This window comes from Dermacentor albipictus, chromosome 3 (assembly GCF_038994185.2).
Source record: "Dermacentor albipictus isolate Rhodes 1998 colony chromosome 3, USDA_Dalb.pri_finalv2, whole genome shotgun sequence".
Taxonomy (NCBI): domain Eukaryota; kingdom Metazoa; phylum Arthropoda; class Arachnida; order Ixodida; family Ixodidae; genus Dermacentor; species Dermacentor albipictus.
The window spans coordinates 25,394,993-25,416,049 of NC_091823.1; the positions used below are offsets into that span (position 1 = coordinate 25,394,993).

At 45.3% G+C, this 21,057-nt stretch overlaps 2 protein-coding genes across 4 annotated transcripts in view; one reads left to right on the forward strand and one right to left on the reverse strand.

Annotated features, from left to right (window-relative positions):
• The window catches only part of LOC135903864 (lysosomal alpha-glucosidase-like), a 43,045-nt gene extending 39,337 nt beyond the window's left edge, over positions 1-3,708 (forward strand). The window contains exons 19-21 of the mRNA XM_065434272.2: positions 2,087-2,145; positions 2,215-2,358; positions 3,515-3,708. Of these exons, the coding sequence (XP_065290344.1) occupies positions 2,087-2,145; positions 2,215-2,358; positions 3,515-3,577 (266 nt within the window). The 3' untranslated portion in view covers positions 3,578-3,708. The remainder of the gene's footprint in view (positions 1-2,086; positions 2,146-2,214; positions 2,359-3,514) is intronic.
• A 1,058-nt stretch (positions 3,709-4,766) lies between these two features.
• The window catches only part of LOC135903862 (uncharacterized), a 36,560-nt gene continuing 20,269 nt past the window's right edge, over positions 4,767-21,057 (reverse strand). For 2 of the 3 annotated variants that reach the window (XM_065434270.2, XM_065434268.2), the window contains 7 exons: positions 20,460-20,582; positions 20,290-20,367; positions 16,748-16,858; positions 14,029-14,209; positions 12,518-12,676; positions 10,374-10,511; positions 5,951-6,228 (listed from right to left, as the gene is read on the reverse strand). In XM_065434270.2, coding sequence (XP_065290342.1) covers positions 6,043-6,228; positions 10,374-10,511; positions 12,518-12,676; positions 14,029-14,209; positions 16,748-16,858; positions 20,290-20,367; positions 20,460-20,582 — 976 coding nt within the window. In that variant the 3' untranslated portion in view covers positions 5,951-6,042. Of the gene's footprint in view, positions 5,085-5,950; positions 6,229-10,373; positions 10,512-12,517; positions 12,677-14,028; positions 14,210-16,747; positions 16,859-20,289; positions 20,368-20,459; positions 20,583-21,057 lie in introns of those variants that run through there. The other variant, XM_065434269.2, reaches the window with a different exon arrangement.

A 21,057-nucleotide genomic window follows, 5' to 3' on the forward strand; every position in this document is an offset into this window, starting at 1 on the left:
TTATTGTTTTAGTTATCTTTGTGGGATGCGAAAGCTGACAAGAGTAGGCTGCATGGATTACTGAATGGTCCCTGACCCCTGGCAAAAACGTAATTTTTGATACCCTGTCAGACTCAGATGCCAGAAAAAGATCTAGAATAATAGAATAATTATCGCTGTAGCACGTGGGTTCATCGATGAGTTGCGTTAATCCAAAGGTTAGGTACGAATTGATGAAATCGCTCTCGGTACCGTTTTTCGAGGCTACCCGTGCTAGATTTCTCCAGAGGATTGCTGGAAAATTAAAGTCGCCGAACGGCAGTATCGGAAGATGTCGATAAGATTCGGTTAGAGAGCGAAAACCGTCATGGTATTCGGGTACAAAAAGAGGGTCACTACCAGGAGGGCGATAATAAACCCCAATTATCGTGGTGGGATACGAAGCATTGCAGAGAACGAATATAATTTCGGAACACGAGGATGTCTTGATTCCGGTACACTGAATAATGTTATGATTACCTATTTATACGCCGCCACCACACTTATTAGTGCAGTCACATTGGAATAAATATTGAAATCTCGAAATACTTGTAGTATCTCAGAGTCAGTTATAGGAGGGTTAAGCTATGTTTCTGTGATTGCAAAGAAAAATCTGATTCTGTTCTCTGAACTAGAATTTGAGAGCATTTACTTTAGGAAGAATGCTTCTTATGTTCGTATATAGAAACGAAAACGATTTTCTTCTCAGAATAATACTGCTGGGGCCTAAGTGTTTAAAGTGCGAGGAACAACCTTTTTAGCGTTGCGGATTTAAGTATGTGTTTTGTTACCAATGATGAGTTTGTCATGTCGAAGTTTAATAGATTGCTGTTGAGCTTTACCGAATACAGTAAGGTGGGTTCTTGCTTTAAGTGTGCTGGGGGAGTAATTTTCCGAAATTCGATACTGGGAGCCCTTCAGTTTATATGCATATGACAGAACTATTTCTTTAGTCTTAAAACGTGCTAATTTAACAACGATTGGTCGGTTTTTATTCATTTCGTATTTCCCTAACTGGTGGGCTCTTTCGATATCCGTTGACTAAATTGTTGTGCTTAGCTCTTTACTACATTGCAGCACTGAGGCTTCAGATTCGGACCACGTTTCACGTTCGTTATCAAAAAAAAAAAACCAACTAACACTAACTCTGGACGGCGTGCTCGGTCCTCAGAGTCGTCCAATTTCGCCCCGATTGTCGCTATATTCAGACAGCGTGATGGCCCGACATGTTGTTCAAGCCGGGCCGTAAAGCAGTTTCTGCTCCAATTTGAGACTGGAAGTCTACGAAGATCTATTTCTAGCCATAAACTGCTTCTACGGAAAAGTTGCTCGCATGCTGCAAGTAAGACTTCGGAAGCTGTTCGTGAATGATGGAGTTCGCTTCAAGCGGGGCCGCTTTAAGTGGGCTTAGATGTATGGGCCAGTCTTAACGTGTGCGCTACCGAACGCAAACAAAGCGAAAGCTATATGACATCGAGGCAATACATGGAAGCGCTACATTTATCGGTCGTTCTTCCGTTGCACGCGTTGCAGAATCGTGCGAAAGGCGCACTCCTCTCGACGCAGACTCGAAATCCGACGCGTCGGGAAAGCCTACTCGCTTTTTATTTTTGCCCGATAAAGCCGTTATTGCGCAGGTCTTTTGCAGGACGCTTCCGAAGGTGACGCAATGATGGACAGGGATTTTTTTTCCCTGTTGTCTACACGAGAGAGAAAGACCAAAAGAATAGGTTCTTCCTTTCTCAACAGCCAGACTATAGCATATACTTTGGCCGCTTCTAAATACGTTTCTTTAGAAACACCGACTCAGAAAGGACCGGCAATTCAGACATAGTTGCAACAGCATCACTTGCATATTAATACCGCAGTTAAACTGCATTAAAGTATGTGATCTCATCCCGAACTAGAAATGTACATACAATACCATTATGTATATATTTTACAAAATATCTATGCGAACCCCATCGTTACACCGCTCCTTCATTATTATCACTAATCATACTGCTGCATATTTCCCAAGAGAGTCAGAACGTACCTAACGGCAGAATTTTCTGAATCGTTATTTCAGATACTATCGAAAAAGGAAAATACAACTTGTTCACGTTTTCTGCAAACTGGGCACAAAAGGTAAGCGTTCACTGCGCTGCCATTGACGCAGGGTGGATAACCAGCTGCACATGCAAATTGTCCCGACAGGTGGTGACTTTAGTAACACCCGTGATGAGCGGCTACGACGAGAAGCCTGTAGTGAAAACAGTTTATGTGGCCGGTGTTTCGCAACTGCCCAACGACGTTACCATCGGAACCAGAAGCCTGCAGTTCTTTTACTCCAAAGGCAAGGTAAACGAAGTTCTCATCATACGCCTAAGATGTCAGGGTTCGTTTATAACAGCGCTCCTATGAATTAAAATACGAAGAACGGGGAAGTGCGCTTAGGCATTATACATTCACACTACGTGAGTCAGCGCTTCGGATGGCTACTTTTGTAGCGTAACTGTGATTTTATCAGTGCCATCTCATGCTTAACACACGAACAACGGGCAAATATGGTTGCACAGTACATAGTGAAGGCGCGGCAAATAAAAAGCTAAATCAGTTTTGGCTGGTAAAGCGCACTGTACATAGTGAGGGATCGACAAAGAAAAAGATAAATCAGTTTCGGCTGGTAAAGCGCACTGTACATAGTGAAGGCTCGACAAAGAAAAAGCTAAATCAGTTTCGGCTGGTAAAGCACACTGTACATAGTGAAGGCTCGACAAAGAAAAAGCTAAATCAGTTTCGGCTGGTAAAGCGCACTGTACACAGTGAAGGCTCGACAAAGAAAAAGCTAAATCAGTTTCAGCTGGTAAAGCGCACTGTACACAGTGAAGGCTCGACAAAGAAAAAGCTAAATCAGTTTCGGCTGGTAAAGCGCACTGTACACAGTGAAGGCTCGACAAAGCAAAAGCTAAATCAGTTTCGGCTGGCAAAGCACTAATTAAAAAGTCTATTTTCGTTAATTTTACGCTAACAGTTTGATCACTAGAATATAAAAGGGAGCTTGTGCCGAAACTCCAACGCAAGTATGCCAATTCATTTTCTCGTGTTTAGACTGTTGCGGCACATTGAACATTTTCGAAACTTGTCAAGTTCAGTCCCAGAGCCATTTAGTATATGATGTAGCCCATCCTTACCAAGAAAATAACTGGGCCCGAGCAGGCACCGTTAAAATTTGACCACACCATAAGCAGGTGCGGGAACTTCAAAATGGTCTCGGGCTAACCGTCTCGTAGTAGTCCTCTCTTGTTTTCTGCGTGTTTTGTCGCTTATTAGGCCTCCTCCCACAGTAACAGTGGCTTTGTTGGCACTCTATAAAGTTAGTTTACTGATGTAGCTCAACGTAATAGTCCCTTTAGAGTCCCTTTAATGTCAACGTGAATCACAGTTAGATTGTTTCAGTGTTAGCAACGCACTTCGCGGCGCCGAATTGAGCACTACACTGATTTTCTTTTTTCAGGTACTCGTCATATCTGACGTCAACCAGCGCCTGGACCAAGCCTTCGAGATAACCTGGTCGTAGCGATGCGCAACTCCACGAGCTGCCATTTCAATCCATGTTGGACGGATGAGTCAAACCTTGTACAGCCACACATATAAACCACATATATAAAATTCACCAAAGCACCAGCAGCATTATCAATGCCCAATTAATAAGTGATAGAAGCCTTGGGGGAACTTATTAATTGCTTTTACCGTTTCAAAGCCACTCGTAGGTATGGAAGAATGCGGAACGAAAGAATCAGCTCCGTTAGCCTCCCGCGCCTTGCTTCCACACCATGGCGTGCACCATCCAGGTGAATTCACTACTATTCCTATGTTCACTGCAAATGTACAAAACAGAAGTCGGGAGAAATTGCTGCACTTGGCCTTCTTGGAGCTCGAGCGGCCATTGAGAAAAGCAGGTGAACACTGTCATTCTCCTTACTGAAATCGGCAAGCTAGCGCGCTGCTGAAGTGTATGTACTCGACGCCCGAAAAGGAGGGACACTTATCTCAGCGCAGGTTTCTGTGCGCCGGCTTACAAGTGCGGATATTCCTTTTTTATTGCGATAGCAATTGTATGGACACTCCGGGCGCATACTTGCCGTCGGCGTCGCCGTCGGCGTGATATCCCGTATAAAGTCCAAGGGCGATAACACCATTGCCGCTCGCCGTATGCTGTATGTACGAGTGCAAGCGTGCGAGCGGATACGACGATCACGGCTCAGTCTCGCGCGCGCAAGGACGGAAAGCGGGAAGGAGGCATACCCTCTTCCGTCGCGCGCTAAGTTCCGGGGGAGGGGAAGGAGGGGGCGTTGTAACTTATACGGCGTATTCGGTGGCGGTGCGCGCCATATATTGATAGTGATTTGTGTTGAGGGCAAAGTAGGCGCTTCGACGGCTCATACATTTGCGCGTGCTACTTTTTGGCCGCTGAGTTTTCGGTGAAGCAACACGAAGGTCAATGCGCTCGCTGCTGCTGCCGCACTTCCTCACGCCAGCGTTATGACAGAGTGTCCGTGCTCATCGAGTACAGTGGTTTCACGTTTGTGCGTGCTGAAACTATGATAATTTAATAACCGTTTGTTTGTCCAATAAAATTATTATCCTTACTTTAAATAGTTGTCTATAGCTTTGCTATCGCAATCGCTGCTTCGCCTTTAGGGCGAAACGGCGACTTTTTTTGCATTTGCTGCACCCATGTTTGGTAACTTATTTTTCGAGTGCGGAAAAGTACGCTTCGCTTAAAAAAATATCGTAGGCATTAAACGCCCTATATCTGAAGTCCTCTTGTTGAAGCGGTTCCTAGCGGATTTTTCCGAAGGAGAGGAAACGACACATGTGCAAATAAAATGACAGGAAGAACTGAGACTTTCCCGGTCCTTTATTTTCCTCAATATTATTTCCTCGAGCATTTTCTTCAAGCTTTTTTTTTTCTTGATCCTGTATCGCCCAAGTTCCGGTCCTCACTCCAGTGTCGGTTGCGCCATTTCATTAAGGAAGGACCAGCCAACCAACCATCCGACCAACCTTCTGGGGCTGCAACACTGAGAACGCGTTAATTAAATGTCTGCGTGCTTCACATGAAACCTTGGATAAGACTAGTTGTCACTGATGAGTGGTAAGCTGTAGATGTATGCGACAACCGAAAAAATGCATTAATTAAAGAAAAGATTGCGTAGATTGCGCGGTTAACTATAGCATGAATAGCTGTATTGGATGTTGCCTATTTCGTTATTGGAACGCTAATTCAATTAGCAAAAATCGGCAAAGAAGTTCGGTATTCAAATAGTTTCACAACCTGCCTACTAAATCATACTGTCTTTAAACACAGCTATATATATATCGGTAGGAGCTATATTTTTATTTTTCACATGAAGGTGTCAGCGCCCGCATATCTCCCGCCACTCCACATTAGTTTTCCGCACCCAAAGTTAGGCGACGAGAAGTGTCCGGCGTATGAAAGCACGCAGGAAGGTATATAAAATAAAGCAAAAGGCCTGCAAAAGGAGCAAGCAGGGAGTGGGGGCTTCCGTGCACGCAAAATCGCTTGCATGCGCCGTTTGAAACACTGCCCTATGTCCTCTGCAATATACAGGATAAACAAGCCACTCTAAAAACATGAAAACAACACAAAACCATCTCAGCCCACTGCTGTCGGTGGACTAGCACACATTCGATAAGTGGCGCATTTCACTGCCATGTAGCGATACACAAGGCAAGCTAACACATGAATCACGTGCCGCGTTGGAGTATATAATAAGCTTCCCTAATTTCACGGTCACTGTGTCTGTCGTTTGCACTTCATCGCGCCTTGTCGCGCTGTTCGACCCCTTTCAACTTGCCCTAGCCAGTGCAGTTCAGCATACTCCAGGAGTACCCCGGGAGTATTGATGGACACGCTTTCACCTCATAACTCGTAACGCATCCGCGAAGCGACTATATTAAACGTGACGATATCGTCAGCCATCTCACAACTTCAGTGTCTGCAAATAGGCGAAGAAGTCACTCGAATGCGACCTGCGCAACGTCAATGGCCACACTGGCTGCGTCCTGATAGCCAGCTGCCAAGCCAGTTGTGTCGTTCACGAAGCCGTGCACATCAGACAGTTCATTCCGCGAAATGGTGAAGTTTATCAGCGTCATGTAGAGCACGATCGCCAGGGCCTTGGTGAGGAGGCCGGGCACGATCTGCCAGAAACACATGCACACAAGTGTTTAGCGCGCGCTCGTGTGCTCCCGGAGCATGGAGGACGCGGTATTTCCAGGTACCAACGTATGCTCGAACGTTACGAAACCGAATATGGCAAAATATTTCTGCAGAAACCCGCAAATTCGCAGAGGTTGCTCAGTGGCTATGGTGTTGGGCTGCTGTGCGGGATCGAATCCCGCCCACGGCGGCCGCATTTCGATGGAGGCGAAAAACGCCCGTGTACTTAACATTAGGTGCACGTTAAAGAACCGCAGCTGGTCGAAATTTCCGGAGTCATCCACTACGGCGTGCCACAAAGTGGTTTTGGTACGTAATACCCCATAATTCAATTTTTTTAACAAACCCGCAAGGTGCAGGCAAGGCCTCCGAGATCGGTCGGCACGCTGCTGATCTCGGAGGATAAGGGAAATTTGTCGTCAACCCTAGCGTAAGCCTAAAGCTACAAAGCAAACCCATACGGGTCTGTCAGAAAGAAAGCTTTGGAGTTGTAGAAAAAATTAAGCATGGTCTGTGAATCGAATCCAGCCACTAACCATTGGTCAAACACGTATTGAACGTCATTTGACAACTTTACGGGTCTGTCTCAGCGCATATATATTCTGGCATACGGCAGTGGTTTTCGATGCGTATGAACTGTGAACTTGGTTTACCATTATTACCAGCCTGGTCGTATAACTAGATCGCGTCAGTGTAACTCCATACAGAGGGCACAGATTAGTACAACGGGCCTGGAACAAAAGTTCGATTTTCGCGCGAAGTAACCTGGATGAGATCACTGCGTTCCGGAAGTAGCATCACTTTCGTTAAGCCGTTGGTCCCTCGAGTTGTAGGTGACGCTGAAGTACCCCGTAATGTTGCATAAAAATGTTTCACAGCACGCTGGAGCATGGTGGGACATGCCACTGCCCAGTTTCAAAGGAGAATAAACTCTTCAACGTCGCGTAGAGTTTCTAGGCGGACTCATCATAGGCCATTTAACCGTATTTTGACATTGACGGTAAATTATAGTGGTCTATCCCGTCCTCTGAGTCGGATTGCAGAAGGCCCAAGTCCGAGTCAGAGAAAGCACACGCAACCTGAACCACTCCGTTCTGTTTCCGGAGCAGAGACAGGGAAGGACACGATGGCGTAGAGGAGCTACCGGTGATGTCTGAGTGAATACCACCGCATCACATTGCATCACGGCGAGCTAGAGCATGAGCCACATAAGAAATTGGAGGCTACAAAATGGCGACTACAGAGGCCATCACTTTCAGGATAATCCTACGTCAGTACAGCAACTTTTCAGCACTATGATGAAGGCGCTGTCGCTATTTGCCTCTCGACTCAAAGGAAGAACTGAAGGTGGTGCTAACAAAAGCAAACGTTCTTTTGCGATGCACACAAATAATAATAATAATAATAATAATAATAATAATAATAATAATAATAATAATAATAATAATAATCGTCGTCGTCATAATCATCGTCATCATTCTATTTTATGTTAACTGTAGGAAGGCGGCCTCTCCCAGCGATATCCAATTACCCCTAATTTCCAATAGCTGATTCCCAATTATGCCTGCAATTTCGCAGTTTCATCACACCATATAATTCTCTGGCGTCCTCGACTGTGCTTACCTTCCCTCGGCACCTATTGTGTAAGAGACCACCGGTTACCTGACCTACGAATTACATAACCTGCTCAGCTCAACTTTCGCTTCATATTGTCAACTAGAATATCGGCTACCTACGTTTGGTCTCTGATCCACACCTGTCTTGCTGTCTCCCTGTCTCTTAACGGTACACCTAATATTTCTCGTTATATCGCTCCTTGCGCGGTCTTCAACTTCTTCTCAAGGTTCACTGTTAACCTCCGAATTACTGCATCATATTTTAGCACTGGTAGAGTGCAATGACTGTACGACTTTCTTTGCAAGGATAGCAGTAAGCTGCAGGTGATGGTTTGATATTGCTTGGCGTATGCCCTTTAACCCATTCTTATTCTTTTGTAAATTTCTTTCTCGTAGTGCACTATAACGTAAAGCTATTCAAAACTATAACGAATTTAGGAACGCGTTCTTGAATGTTCCGTAGACAAATCCTAGACCACACTAGAACGCATTCCTAAATTCGTTATTATTTAATCATTTCATTAACGAAAATATAAGGAATTTAAGAACACGCTCTTGAATGTGCCGTAGACAACTCCTAGACTGCACGAGAACGCGTTCTTAAATTCGTTATTATTTATCCATTTCATTAACGAAAATACAACAAATTTAAGAACGCGTTCTTGAATGTTCCGCAGACAACTCCTATACCGCACTAGAACGCGATCTTAAATTCGTTATTATTTATCCATTTCATAAACGAAAATACAACGAACTTAAGAACGCGTTCTTGAATGTTCCGCAGACAACTCCTATACCGCACTAGAACGCGTTCTTAAGTTCGTTATTATTTAACAATTTCACTAACGAAAATATAACAAATTTAAGCACACGTTTTTGAATGTTCCGTAGACAACTCCTATACCGCACTAGAACGCGTTCTTAAATTCGTTATTATTTAACGATTTCATTAACGAAAATATAACAAGTTTAAGCACACGTTCTTGAATGTTCCGTAGACAACTCCTAGACCGCACTAGAACGCATTCTTAAATTCGTTATTATTTAATTATGGTATTAACGAAAATATAACGAATTTAAGAACGCGTTCTTGACTGTTCCGTAGGCTACTTCTAGACCGCACTAGAACGCGTTCTTAAATTCGTTATTATTTAATTATTTTATTAACAAAAATATAACGAATTTAAGAACGCGTTCTTGAATGTTCCGTAGACAACTCCTATACCGTACTAGAACGCGTTCTTAAATTCGTTATTATTTATTTTATTAAGGAGAATATAACGAATTTAAGAACGCGTTCTTGAATGTTCCGTAGACAACTCCTAGACCGCACTACATTATTTAGTTAACGAAAATATAACAAATTTAAGAACACGTTCTTGAATGTTCCGTAGACAACTCCTAGACAGCACTAGAACGTGTTTTTAAATTCGTTATTATTTTTGTTAAATGTTCGTGCAAGCCGCCCCAAGTCAATGTTGACGTGTGCGCAATAAAGATGCTATAACCTGCTGAAAAAAATTTTTTTTCTTCGGAATAGCCGGACACTGCCCCGTTCTGCCTACCGATCACTCGAACGCTGGCTACTCGAAGCTGCCGAAAAGCATGAATTTATTTGCATATAGTAAGCATTCTTGCGCGGCAGCATAACGTTGTGGAGTCGTTCTGGCACTTTTACGACATCGCACTGCCAACTCTTCCTCACGCAGGATCCGTTTTAGTGGCATTTTTAGCCCTTCAGTTGCACATCGCCGCGATTTTCGTACAGCCACGGCAAGTTGAACAAGGCGAAGCGGGCCAATCGCACACGCCGGCACCACCCTCTTAATCCGATTATTTACTTTCACTAGATTAACTCGGCTCCACTGAAATCCTACCAACTGCTGCGTGCTTCTCGCCTCGTGTCAGTCAAATAGTTAAAAAAGCGGTCAAAACATGCAATGCCATTCGTTTTGAAAGCAAACAAAAGTGACTTCCTATAAACGAGGAGAGCGTTTGAGTGGTGTGTTCAAGTAACGCTGCGGGTCAACGCTTTATGCTTGCGTCGGCGTTTCTGTAAATTTGACGTTAGGAGATTGGAACAACAAATTGGAATGGTTTTACACTATAGGGCCCATGACCAGCGTTTTCTTTTTATGTCATAGGCTTACCTCGGTGACGTTACGACTGGCCCCGATTGCCGTACGAACACGAAGCGAAGCTAAGTGGCACGTGACAACACCGCGCAGAATATGGTTGGCTTTGTGTGACCGATACTCATGACAATATACCACGACCTCCCGTTCTGCCTGCTCGAAACAGGAAGTGCTATTTTCGGCAGTGTAGAAATCCGCCATGTTGTCAAATTCGGCATCCTGTCAGCTCTGATAGGCTCAGAGGGCTGCTACGGCTTCTCTGATTTGTTCAAAGTGCCGCCATTGCAGAAGTTGACAATGTGGCGGCATTTGAGAAAGTCCACACCAGCACCTAGGGGATGAAAATTTCTGGCAACGTCGCCGCGGAACACTAACCATTTGAAGCGAAGTCATGCTGCCCAACTCAAAGGCCATAGCGTTGTTTGGGCTCGCCGACGGGAGGATGAGGCTCAGCTGGCACACCACGCTCACCGGAAGTAGGAACAAGTGAGGCTCTCGATGCAGCTTGCGCGACTGCGTTGCATCGAGTGAACAGTGCCGTGCCTCGTTAGCTCTTCAGCGCGCTCCAGCAAGGTATTGGCGGGTTATTGGCTGCTCGTTTTGCATAATCATCTCAGAGTGTATCAAGACGCACGTGGACGCGAAAAAACAAACCAGTAAGAACGCAATTTTAAGCACGTAAGCGCTTCTTTTCGTTATCGTGTGCGCGTTTAACTCATGTTCCTTTGTAAAATTAATTTTTTATGGCAGTAGTAACCGTAAAAAAATACCTGTTTCTGAATTGAAAGTATTGAGAAGCAACTCTAATCTCTACCCACCGCGGTAGCCCTGTAACTCTGGCGTTGCGCTGCTGAGCTCGAGGAGGCGGGTTCGATCCTGGGTGCAGCGGCCGCACTTCGATGGAGGCGAAATGCAAAAACGCTCGCGCACCGTGCATTGCATGGGTGCACCCCTGGGTGGTCAAAATTAATCCGCAGCCCCTCGATACGGCGTGCCTCATTATCAGATCGCCATTTTGGCTGGTAGAACCCCAGAAGTTAAAGAAAAGCTGGCTCTCCCGTAATCGAGAGTAGAAGCTAGCATGAAAGGGCCACCGGCAATGTAGATCGGTTGGACATGATACTGGCCACCGATCTGGTGTAGTGCACTGGTGTAGTGCACGTTCATTGTAGTGATACTGGTGTAGTGCACGTTCGCAACGGCGCGCCCCACTACACCATACTCCACACTATACTGGTCCATGTGGACGCAGTCCTGTCACTGAGAGAACTTCATTGTAAGTCTCGTCGTGGTCAAGCAGCCATCCGCGGAGCGCCGGACGCTACTGGCTTGGACGCTGCCGGACGCGTTGCAGACCTCACGGACCGCATCGTTGAAAAGACCACAGGCAACTCAGCCTCAGCGCCAAAAGATGACAATAAAGTGTATAGTGCTCTGCATCTGCATTCTGAACGTCGCTATTGGAAATGACAAATAAAACTTCAGCGTACTAGAAGTTACAGCTTGAGTGGTATTGTGAACGAACATTTTGAAGAACTCGGGAGCAAGAATTTTTTTTTCTAATCGGTTTGAGAAGTAACTAGCGTATGTATACGCTCTTGACGGGTTGCCCGGATGAACTCGTTTTGTTCTCACAACTTGCCCGGATGTTTTCTCTTTCGAGTGCGCGGATGACGGCTCTGGTTTTTGGCTCGGGGTCACTTGAAGGTCGCTGACAACGGGAGCTAAAAGCATTCCATGCTTAAAATAACTCTAATATCAAGTTTGTTCCACCTGTTCCTATGTTCCTAGGTTCCTGTTGTGCCTGTGTTCTTCTTGGCCTCCGTCATACTAAAATTTCTGCTATGATTCTAAAATAAAAACTGTACAGCTTCATTCTGAGCACTTTCTACTTTTTCTATGTATGTTTGGGTTCAAGGATCCACACCATGCTGGCATATCAAAGTATTGACCGGACGTTGATAACACGCAGCAAAGCGTTGTAGCTTTCGCCAGCAATTCCTTTTTATTTCCCTTCATAAATCCAACGGCGCGAGACGCCTTGTGGAGAATGGGATCAATGCGATGTTTCCAAGGTAAATCAGGGTTATCATGATAAATTCAAAATATCAATAATAACAATATTTCCCGATATAAATTAGAGTTGGGAATATATTTTACGCTGTTACCGCATTCGCAGTCAGCATGGTCATTGAGCGCAATCATTTAACTTCCTGGCAATTTTTGTAGATGCCCTTTTGAGGCAAGATTGCTGAATTTTAACATATTGCTGGGCTTGTTAATGCATCTCGACTGTATGGTTCGGCCGGCACAACGTAGTACAGGGACCCATGACTTTCTGTCGTGCACGTGTTATGTTATACTGGCCGAACAAATTGTCGAACTGTTCACAAAGCAAACAGCTCATTCCGTGCTACAGTAGTGACATTCCTCCAGCTAAACACAACACCTACAAGCTCAGTGACGATACCGTTCGATGCGGGTTCGGACTGAGCATCGCTTAAAATCCACCGACGTACTATCCTGTATCCGATCCTGGTGAAGTGGCGTAGCCGGCTCTTGAATGTGGTCAGCTCACCGAAGCAGCCCATAATCAGCACCGAGATGTAGTGGTGGTAGAAAGGCGGCATGGTGAGGTTGAACAGCTTGTCCTCGAGCACCTTGTATACGCCGTTATTCTGCGAACGGCGGTTGTGAGCCGATGCCAAATCATGTTGTGCTTCCATTCAACCAAGTGCTAGCGCTTAGTTGAGCACGTTTCACTGCCGGTAGTGATCTTAGGAATACATGGCGAACACAAAAAATTTCGTACATTCCGAAGCTTTCAGGAACTGACAGTAGAAGCAGAAAACACAGGTATAGTGGAAGCTAAGTGGGAAGAGTACGATAAGCACTCGCTGGGACATATCAGATCGCTCACCGCGAGGCATGAGAGTCCGAGACGTAAAAAAATGTCGAAGTGTGTGTGCTCTTCAAATACATGGATTTGTTTAAAATCGAGATCAAAAGAGCCAACATTCCTGCGCTTGAGTTCCACAAAGCTCGGAGCGTAATCATGAAACGAGCGATGAAGTGTAGGTCATTGACGTTTGGAATGACGCCTCATTTTCTTCGCACCCATAGAGACCGATTTCGGCTAACCCGGAGTGATAAATGAAAACGCCACAGCGCCCTCTGCCTGGTGCAAAGTCCTTACGCACGTCGTCTAAAATTTAAAGGCAGAGTGATGATCGCTCAGCCAGAGGACAGTTCCCTATCCCAGCTCAACGGGGTTATTGAAGGGTGCCTGACACGGTCAACCAATGTCCGTACTTCAAGGCTTATTGGAGTGTTTCACCACAGTGCCTACAGTAAGATTGCCACACCACAGTACGATTGCCTTCGCAATAAATAGCTCCGAGGGGCCAGCTTTGTACTACACGCGGTGGTTGCGGATGTACGCATGGCGCCGCATTGAGTGCAATGCGGTATACCACATTCAATGGACACGTGAAGGACAAAATTGAGATCCCGTGAGAGTGAAGAGCACAGAAAGTCGCACCAAAGAAGCTGACGAGCAACCCAGAATAGTATTCATCTCACTTGGCCGAACTCGTTCTCACTAACGAAAACTACAGGAGCAATTCACGTGGCGAGCACCGTAAATGGTTGTAGGATTGAATGAATTGGCTAACAATTGGCTAATCTCGCGTTGCAGGATTACCATGCGTTTCCGAACAGTCGGCGACCACTGTGGCAGTGTGAGCGTACGATACGTAGTGCCCATGTGGTAACGATAAGAAGCCCATCCCGCCATAGCTACTACGCTATCAGAACTGTAGCAGACCGATGTAGTACGTGTCTCGCGCTCAAATATATGCGAACGAGGTCAAAAAAAACTTACCACAAACAAGCAACAGGCGGCAGAACATGTCGCGCACAATAATACATGACTACAGGCAGCCCCAAATGGCGTGGCATTTACCGCACTAACTCAATGCTGCTTACTGAACAGAGGTCACGAAACGCCCCCGTATATGCAGCCACTCACCTCTATTGCCGTGGAGATGGTGGAGGAACTGCCCAGGATGAAGATGACGCCCCAGGGAAGTCGCTTAAGCATGTCGGCCCACTCGATGATCTGCGTCTGGTGAGCCTCGGGGAGGATGTCCGCGGGAAAAAGAAAGGCCAGCATACCCACGATGATGCCAACCGATGCGTCCGTCACCTCCCTTCAAAGCGGAATGCACATTGTAACGTATCTGGCGAGGCAACAAGGCGCGCTGTGGTAAGCAAAAACTAAGCTTAGAAGTCTTATCACGTAGCATTTTATGGCAACGTGAGCTCTGACAGAGTATCTGATCGCTTGAATTGACTACGAGCACTAGATTCGATGTGTAGACAAATACGCTTACTCGTCGGCAAATTTTGTCAGTCGACACTTCGCGTGACAGACAAAAGCACGTGGTGCGTGTATTTATGCTATCAGTGATACCTGAAGGCAACGGTGGCGAACGTTCAAGTGAAAAGCAGCGGCTTTTTTGGCGCCTTTATGATGACATTACCAGTGACAGGTGCACTCTCATGCAAGTGTAATCGTAATGTGCAACTGGTTTCTTTCCCATTAGAGGTAACTATTCCTTCTAAGAGAACGCTAAGATTCTAATCAGCACCATTTATTTATGTTTCTTTTCGCGTACGATAGAAAAAGAGTGTTTGGAGATTTGTTGCCCAGGTTGTCCGCAAGTAAACATCTAAAACAATAAGTCATATAGGTGTCTATGCGAAATCAGCCTTGTGCTGTCGTAGCCTTACTTTACAGCAGCAGGATGCACACGGCTCATAAAACACCGAAAACAAGTCCGTGATGCACCCGCTCCCGCTTCGTCACTGCCTCCATCTGTATGTCTCCGGCCCTCAGCAAGTCATGTTTGTCCGGTGAGCGAGCCAGCAGCACAAAAGTTACTCCGAAAGGTTCGCTTCATGCACGGTCAGTGCGTAGGACGGTTAGAGTGATCGGAGCATTTAGAGAGGCGGAACGGAGGGCGGTAGTTGCATCCAATTCAGAGTCGAGATGGCACCTCCCTATCCCAGTGTAAGGTTTCCTTGCCCAAAAAATAGCGGGGCTCAAAAGTACAGTGCCTGCACAAACGTAGACATAAGATGTGTTCTACTGAATGTGAATGTTGCACTGCACACTGTTCTGTCACCGCGATGGCAAGAGGTCGAGCTCAGGCCGCCAGTAAGTGAGTGTAACGAATCAGCCAGGCGCCTCCGATAAAGCAGTGAGCGTCGAGCGGGGCGAGCCACCGCGGTACGCGAGCGGCGCAAGCAGCCGCAATGGCGGCCACTTAGATGGCGGCCTGAATTTATGTCGTACGGTAGTCCATCCTATAGTTTAAAAACAATTGCGGAACGTCCTTGAACGGGAATTATCCAAGATATGCTTAGCGGTAGGCCTATATATTAGGCTTCGGCTTGCTTCTGCTGCTGTTTCAGCTGTTTTGTAAACATATTGTGAGGAGAGTAATTGTAGCATATCTGTGTGGAATCAAAGATAACGTACATAAATATATACACTCACGTAGTCTTGTATTTCCCATTCCACGCACGTACAGTCTTCTCTTTCCCTCTTGTGTGTGTATCGTACTTCTCCCTCGTGTTTCCCCTTGTGCGTGTTTGGTCCCAATATATACTGAGTACGGGTCTATTGGTGCTGAAGTAAGACACGTACTTTAGCGCTTTTACGTTTTGGATGCCACGTCCGTATACATGATCAATGAGTCATCCTTGTCTTCTGGTACGCACGTACGTAGAGGGTGTTAGTCCGAACACTTAATCCAGGTACTGCGGCAACTATCTGTTTGCGGGCTTTGATACCTTCACGTTTAAATCGCCCACTACAATCACGGGCGTTCTCTTTTCTACGGAACTGTCATAACCAGGAAGGCAAGAGTTCACAGCCTACCGTGCGAGACTCACTGACATAAGTGTAGTAATGAGTCGTTATCACGCCACATCTGCCGGCCATTGCCAAGCGCGCACACAATGGGCTTAAACTGCGCATTCTCCCCATGTATTGGAAAAGGGTTCAATACCTGAAACTGTCGGCCCGATATTACACTATTTCCGCGATCGGCCCTCGTTTTTTGGCCACGGACGGATGGACAGAATTTTCGGGCCTACTTTCCCCATAATGCTATATACGCATTAAAAGGCGAATGTGGCGCTGCAACAGCGAAAAGCCAATTCTGCTCCACGAAGAAACGCCTACAAAAGAAGCTGACCGCGTATGCACGGAAGCCTCTGTCGATCGTCTCTTTTATCTGCTAAATTTGTTAACCAAATTTTCATGGTCGTTAGACGATTGAGTTTCAGTGTAGAGCGCTTTGAGGGGCACACAATTAAGCCAGGTGTTTACGACAAGATCGTTGCCTACTTGCTTTTAGGCCACTCAAATTTAAGCCACATCCCGACCCACATCCAGCTGTCTTTCGGCGCCTAATGAAAGAACCCCGCTACTGTTAGGTAGCCAGCAAATGACGGTTCGGGTCATTTAATGACCCGAGCCCGTATGTCGGGGTCAGTTGTAACGCCCCAGTAATGCGAAATAAAAATAAATTGTACAAGCGATAACGTTGGCAAAATAAGAATATGGACCATAACAAGCCAAGGAGGGCAGCAAACACGATGCGATGAAGGCTGTTCAGCCGCACTTATAAGAAGTGGTTTCATGAAAAATGTTTGAAAAGCATTGCAGCAATTCTCACCTTTCAATACCGAGCCAATCTCCCCATCCGGTGCTCATGAATGTAGGCTCCCGAAAAATCAGTAGGACCATGGCCGTGCCAACAAGGAAGGCGGCGATGTACTCGCCGTAGCTGGACGTTAAAAGAAAAGCATGAACGCCGCCGGTTCGGAACTATTCTGGGTTTGCGTTCACTGAGCATGTGGCGGCAGTTTTTGCCGCAGAAGCGGTTTTACAGTTAAGCCTCGACCATATTAGAAAACGCTTAAGTACGTTTGCATGAAGTGCGTGAACAACTATAACCCTGTCGGTTCTCACTTGCTCGGGAAGCTCGCGTCTCGAGACGGTTCAAACGCTTGTTCACGCTCACAAAGTCACAAATGTGTGGCAACGCCTCTATGCATCTTTCTGGACTCCGAAACGCACCCTTGGCGATCAGCCATGATCCCTTGGGGAACAGAGAAGCCTAACAGATTAAGTTCTGATCGTCGATTTCCGCAGGGAGGCACCTGGTTCTCTGCGATGTTTCACGGCAACCCACCATGAATCCATCGCGAGAAAGCACTGCATCAATGGCGAAGAGGACAACAGGCTGAGTTAGGCCTAAACCGAGCAAGCGTCAGGCACCAGAAACGAGCAAGAAACGTTCGTTGCGACCGTGCCACTCGCGCAGACCGGGACTCTCGCCAACGAGGATCAAATTCTACACCTCCTATTTGCACATAGCTTATTACCGCACTGTTCAGAAGCATCTGTGGTCATCTAGTTTGTTTCAGAAATCAAATAACCCTAATCTTCTTTATTGTGAATGGTAAAGACGACTCCTTGAGCTGGTGAGTCAGTACCTTTAGTGAGTCGCCAGAACTGGGGCTCTCTGGCTGTTCAGCGTTCTCCATCGGCCCGAACGTATATATAGGTGTATTCTGTTGTTCTTCTCAACGGGCTAGTAGGAGCTCACGACATAACATAGGGAAGCGCTGCAGAAAATCATCCGGTCTAACAAAAAAGCCGAAGAGCGTGACGTCATGAAGATACGGCAGCCTCGCCATCATTGCCACTTCAGGCTTTGTTCCGTGAGCGTTGAGCGCGTAAACTACCGCCGCCATATTTATACTGGTGGGCGAATTTCTTCCAAAAGTCAGTCGGTACTTGGAGACCAATTTCCAAAAGCTACCTTGCACCACATAGCAAAAAAAAGCGGTTAATCACCTCACAAATTGAAACTCATCGTCGTTAGGCACAATTTATTTATCGATTGATTTAATATATTATGTTTATCTATCTATAGGTCTATAGTAGGATGTCTTTCACACTATAAAGTCAAATTATATCAGTATGCTGGTGACACTGTCCTTGTTTCATACGCTCGAAGTTACACCGACGCCATCTCTTCTTTACAAATGGCAACAACAAAAATGATGGACTGGTTTCGGAATAACGTAGTCGATAGCAATGCGTCCAAAACTCCACTAATCTGTTTCCACAACCCTGTCAAGCAAGTTACCCTATCGTCCCCATTATATTTGCACACATCACACTGCAATTCCTGTTCCTGTGACCCTGTGCAATACGCTTGTTCAATTAAATACCTTGGTGTCTTTTTTTGACAGTGATTTATCCTGGAACTCTCATTTCGCAGATATTTGTCAGAAACTTCGCGCAGCGTCTTGTGTTTTGTATAATAGTAAATTTAGATGCCATTGTCTGTCAGAAAGCTTGTAGTACATGCCTTATGCTACAGTGTAATCCGGTATGCGATACCTACATATGGTCATGGCGCTCAACATTTGGTAAACCGGGTCAATTCCGTCCGTGGTATTCTGAAGCATGTTGTATATGATGTCTCCCCAAATCTGATGTGTTCAAAACTTTGTCTTTGCTAGAAACTGTTGTCTTAAAGCATTTTTGAATAAGCCAGTACAAAATTCCTTATGTGCCTGTTCGTTGCCCGAGACCAAAGAATCTTTATATTACACCTCGCTGTAAGACGAGATACGGTCGAAGGCTCCGTAACTATTATGTCCCAGCAATGCTTAATTTACTTCCCCAAAGCATACAAGATCTGAAGACGAAATATGGTCTCAGAAAGGCTCTTAGACACATTAATGCATGATTGGAAGCCTGTAATGTGTGTGTGTGTTTTTTTCTTCACTGTTGTCTACAAATTAACAACGTGTTACTGATGGCTCTGTCGCTGTCTGCCAGGCACTGCCGTTCAAGCCCACTGCGGCTTTGGCAGGTCCGATTCTTGTATTGTATTAGTGTCAAGTCATCAATAAATTATTATTATTATTATTATTATTATTATTATTATTATTATTATTATTATTATTATTATTATTATTATTATTATTATTATTATTATTATTATTTCACTGTACTCTTTCTTTAGAAATAGGCAGCTTATGCTTAGGATATGTCATTTTTTTCCGAGAGGCAGGCTTTTATAGGTCAATTATTTATTTTATTTATAGGTCAAATCTGTCACCGCTGGTGTCGCTGCGCCTCTCGAAGTTACCATCTTGATCAAGCTCCGTTTCTCCACCAAAATAGCGCTACGACGCGGCGCATGGAAAAAAACAGCCCGGTCGCGTGCAGGGTCTCTACTGTAAGTCAGCCGTATTTCAAAGGAAATACACTCAAGAGAAGATATCGTAAAGGCCGCTCGAAAGTATTTGTCCAGTATTTTATAGACACATGTTCCAGCGGAGCCAGTCGTGGTGTCAGTACACGGAGTTAAACATGACAAAACAGACGAGGCGCAAGGACGCTTCACCCACAGCCGCCGCCAGCAGCAAGGTGACGGAACATTTCCGCATCCTCGTGACGCCACATTCTGAAACTTAGGGAAGCGCGAGGTGAACTTGGCCCTTAATTTCGGCGTCTTTTTCAGGGTATTGCAACGCACCAATGGCTACTCGCGTTGTTATTAAAAGGAAATTTCTATGCTTGAAGATATGTAATTCGCAATTTAACCTTAATTTTTTTATTTACAATACCCCTAAGGGCTCTCATGCTAGGGTATCACATGGGGGGGGGGAGGCAGTAAGCGGAGGCGGACACACGAACTTGTGTACATGTAAAACACAGAACTAGCGCTCGAAACGATGGCACCAGAGCTTCCGGCGAAATAGAACAGACACCTCCAACATGTCAGAAGCAGTTCTCTCAGCCCAGAATAATTATTTGATGTGGCGTAACAGGTGTCGCGTTCTAATTATTCCGTAACAAAAACATCGTCACAAAAGCATAAAGACAAATATTTTGCGCGCTATATATACTTACCGACGTTACAAGAGCAGTTTTGAGGCGTAACGTCCGCCTCAGCGTAATTCATTACAATTCAATAAATTATGGGTTCGAAAAGGTAATACATTAACTTGCCCTTTCTTGCGTGCTAGTTTCCGAGAGCAGTTTTACTCGTAACTCTGCATAACGCGACGATAACGCAGTCCAATTTGACTTCTAGCCAAATATTTAGTCCAGTCGTATATGATTTCTATCTGTCGATATGCCCCAGAGAACCTGTCAGCCTGTCGTCTCTAGCTTTCTCTTTTCGCGTACCTGACATGTCCCATGATGTGCAGTCGGTCCCGAATGACGACGTTGCTCTTGGGGGCGGTGGCAGTCTCAGTGATGTCGCTGTTTACGAAGACAACGATGGAGACAATAAAGAGGCACAAACGCACATCAGGAAAACTACTTATGCCAAGATGCAAAGTGACGGTACTTACTAGTTCCGAGTGTGGACGTAATAAATGATTCTGGCGGCGATGACCATGAGCGCTAAGCAGAACGGGACGTGTACTAGAAGCCACATGTAGACGTCCAGGGTGACGTTCGGCACTTTGACGTTCCTTGAAGGAAAAAGAAATATATAAATATAAATGAATACACAGGAAACAGCCTGAAGGGTGCCGGTGGGTGTGCGGAAATTCATGGTGACGGACGTTCCCTGAAAACAAAAATTATATATATATATATATATATATATATATATATATATATATATATATATATATATATATATATATATATATATATATATATATATATATATATATATAAGCTCCGCGTGCTGTCGTTAATCAATTAGGCCATAAATCATGAACACCTCAGGCCAGACCACAAAAAAATAGTATTGATGTATGTATGTTAATCTTGTAGTACAGGCCCGCATCCGAAGAAACTGGGCAGTTATCAAGGCAACGCAGGCACATGCAGTAATTGAAATAAGCCAACACCATGCGACCTACTCCATTTTTCGAGCTCAATCGTTAGCTCTATGCAGAGATGTCAGGACGTAACAATGCATAAAACAGACAACTTTTT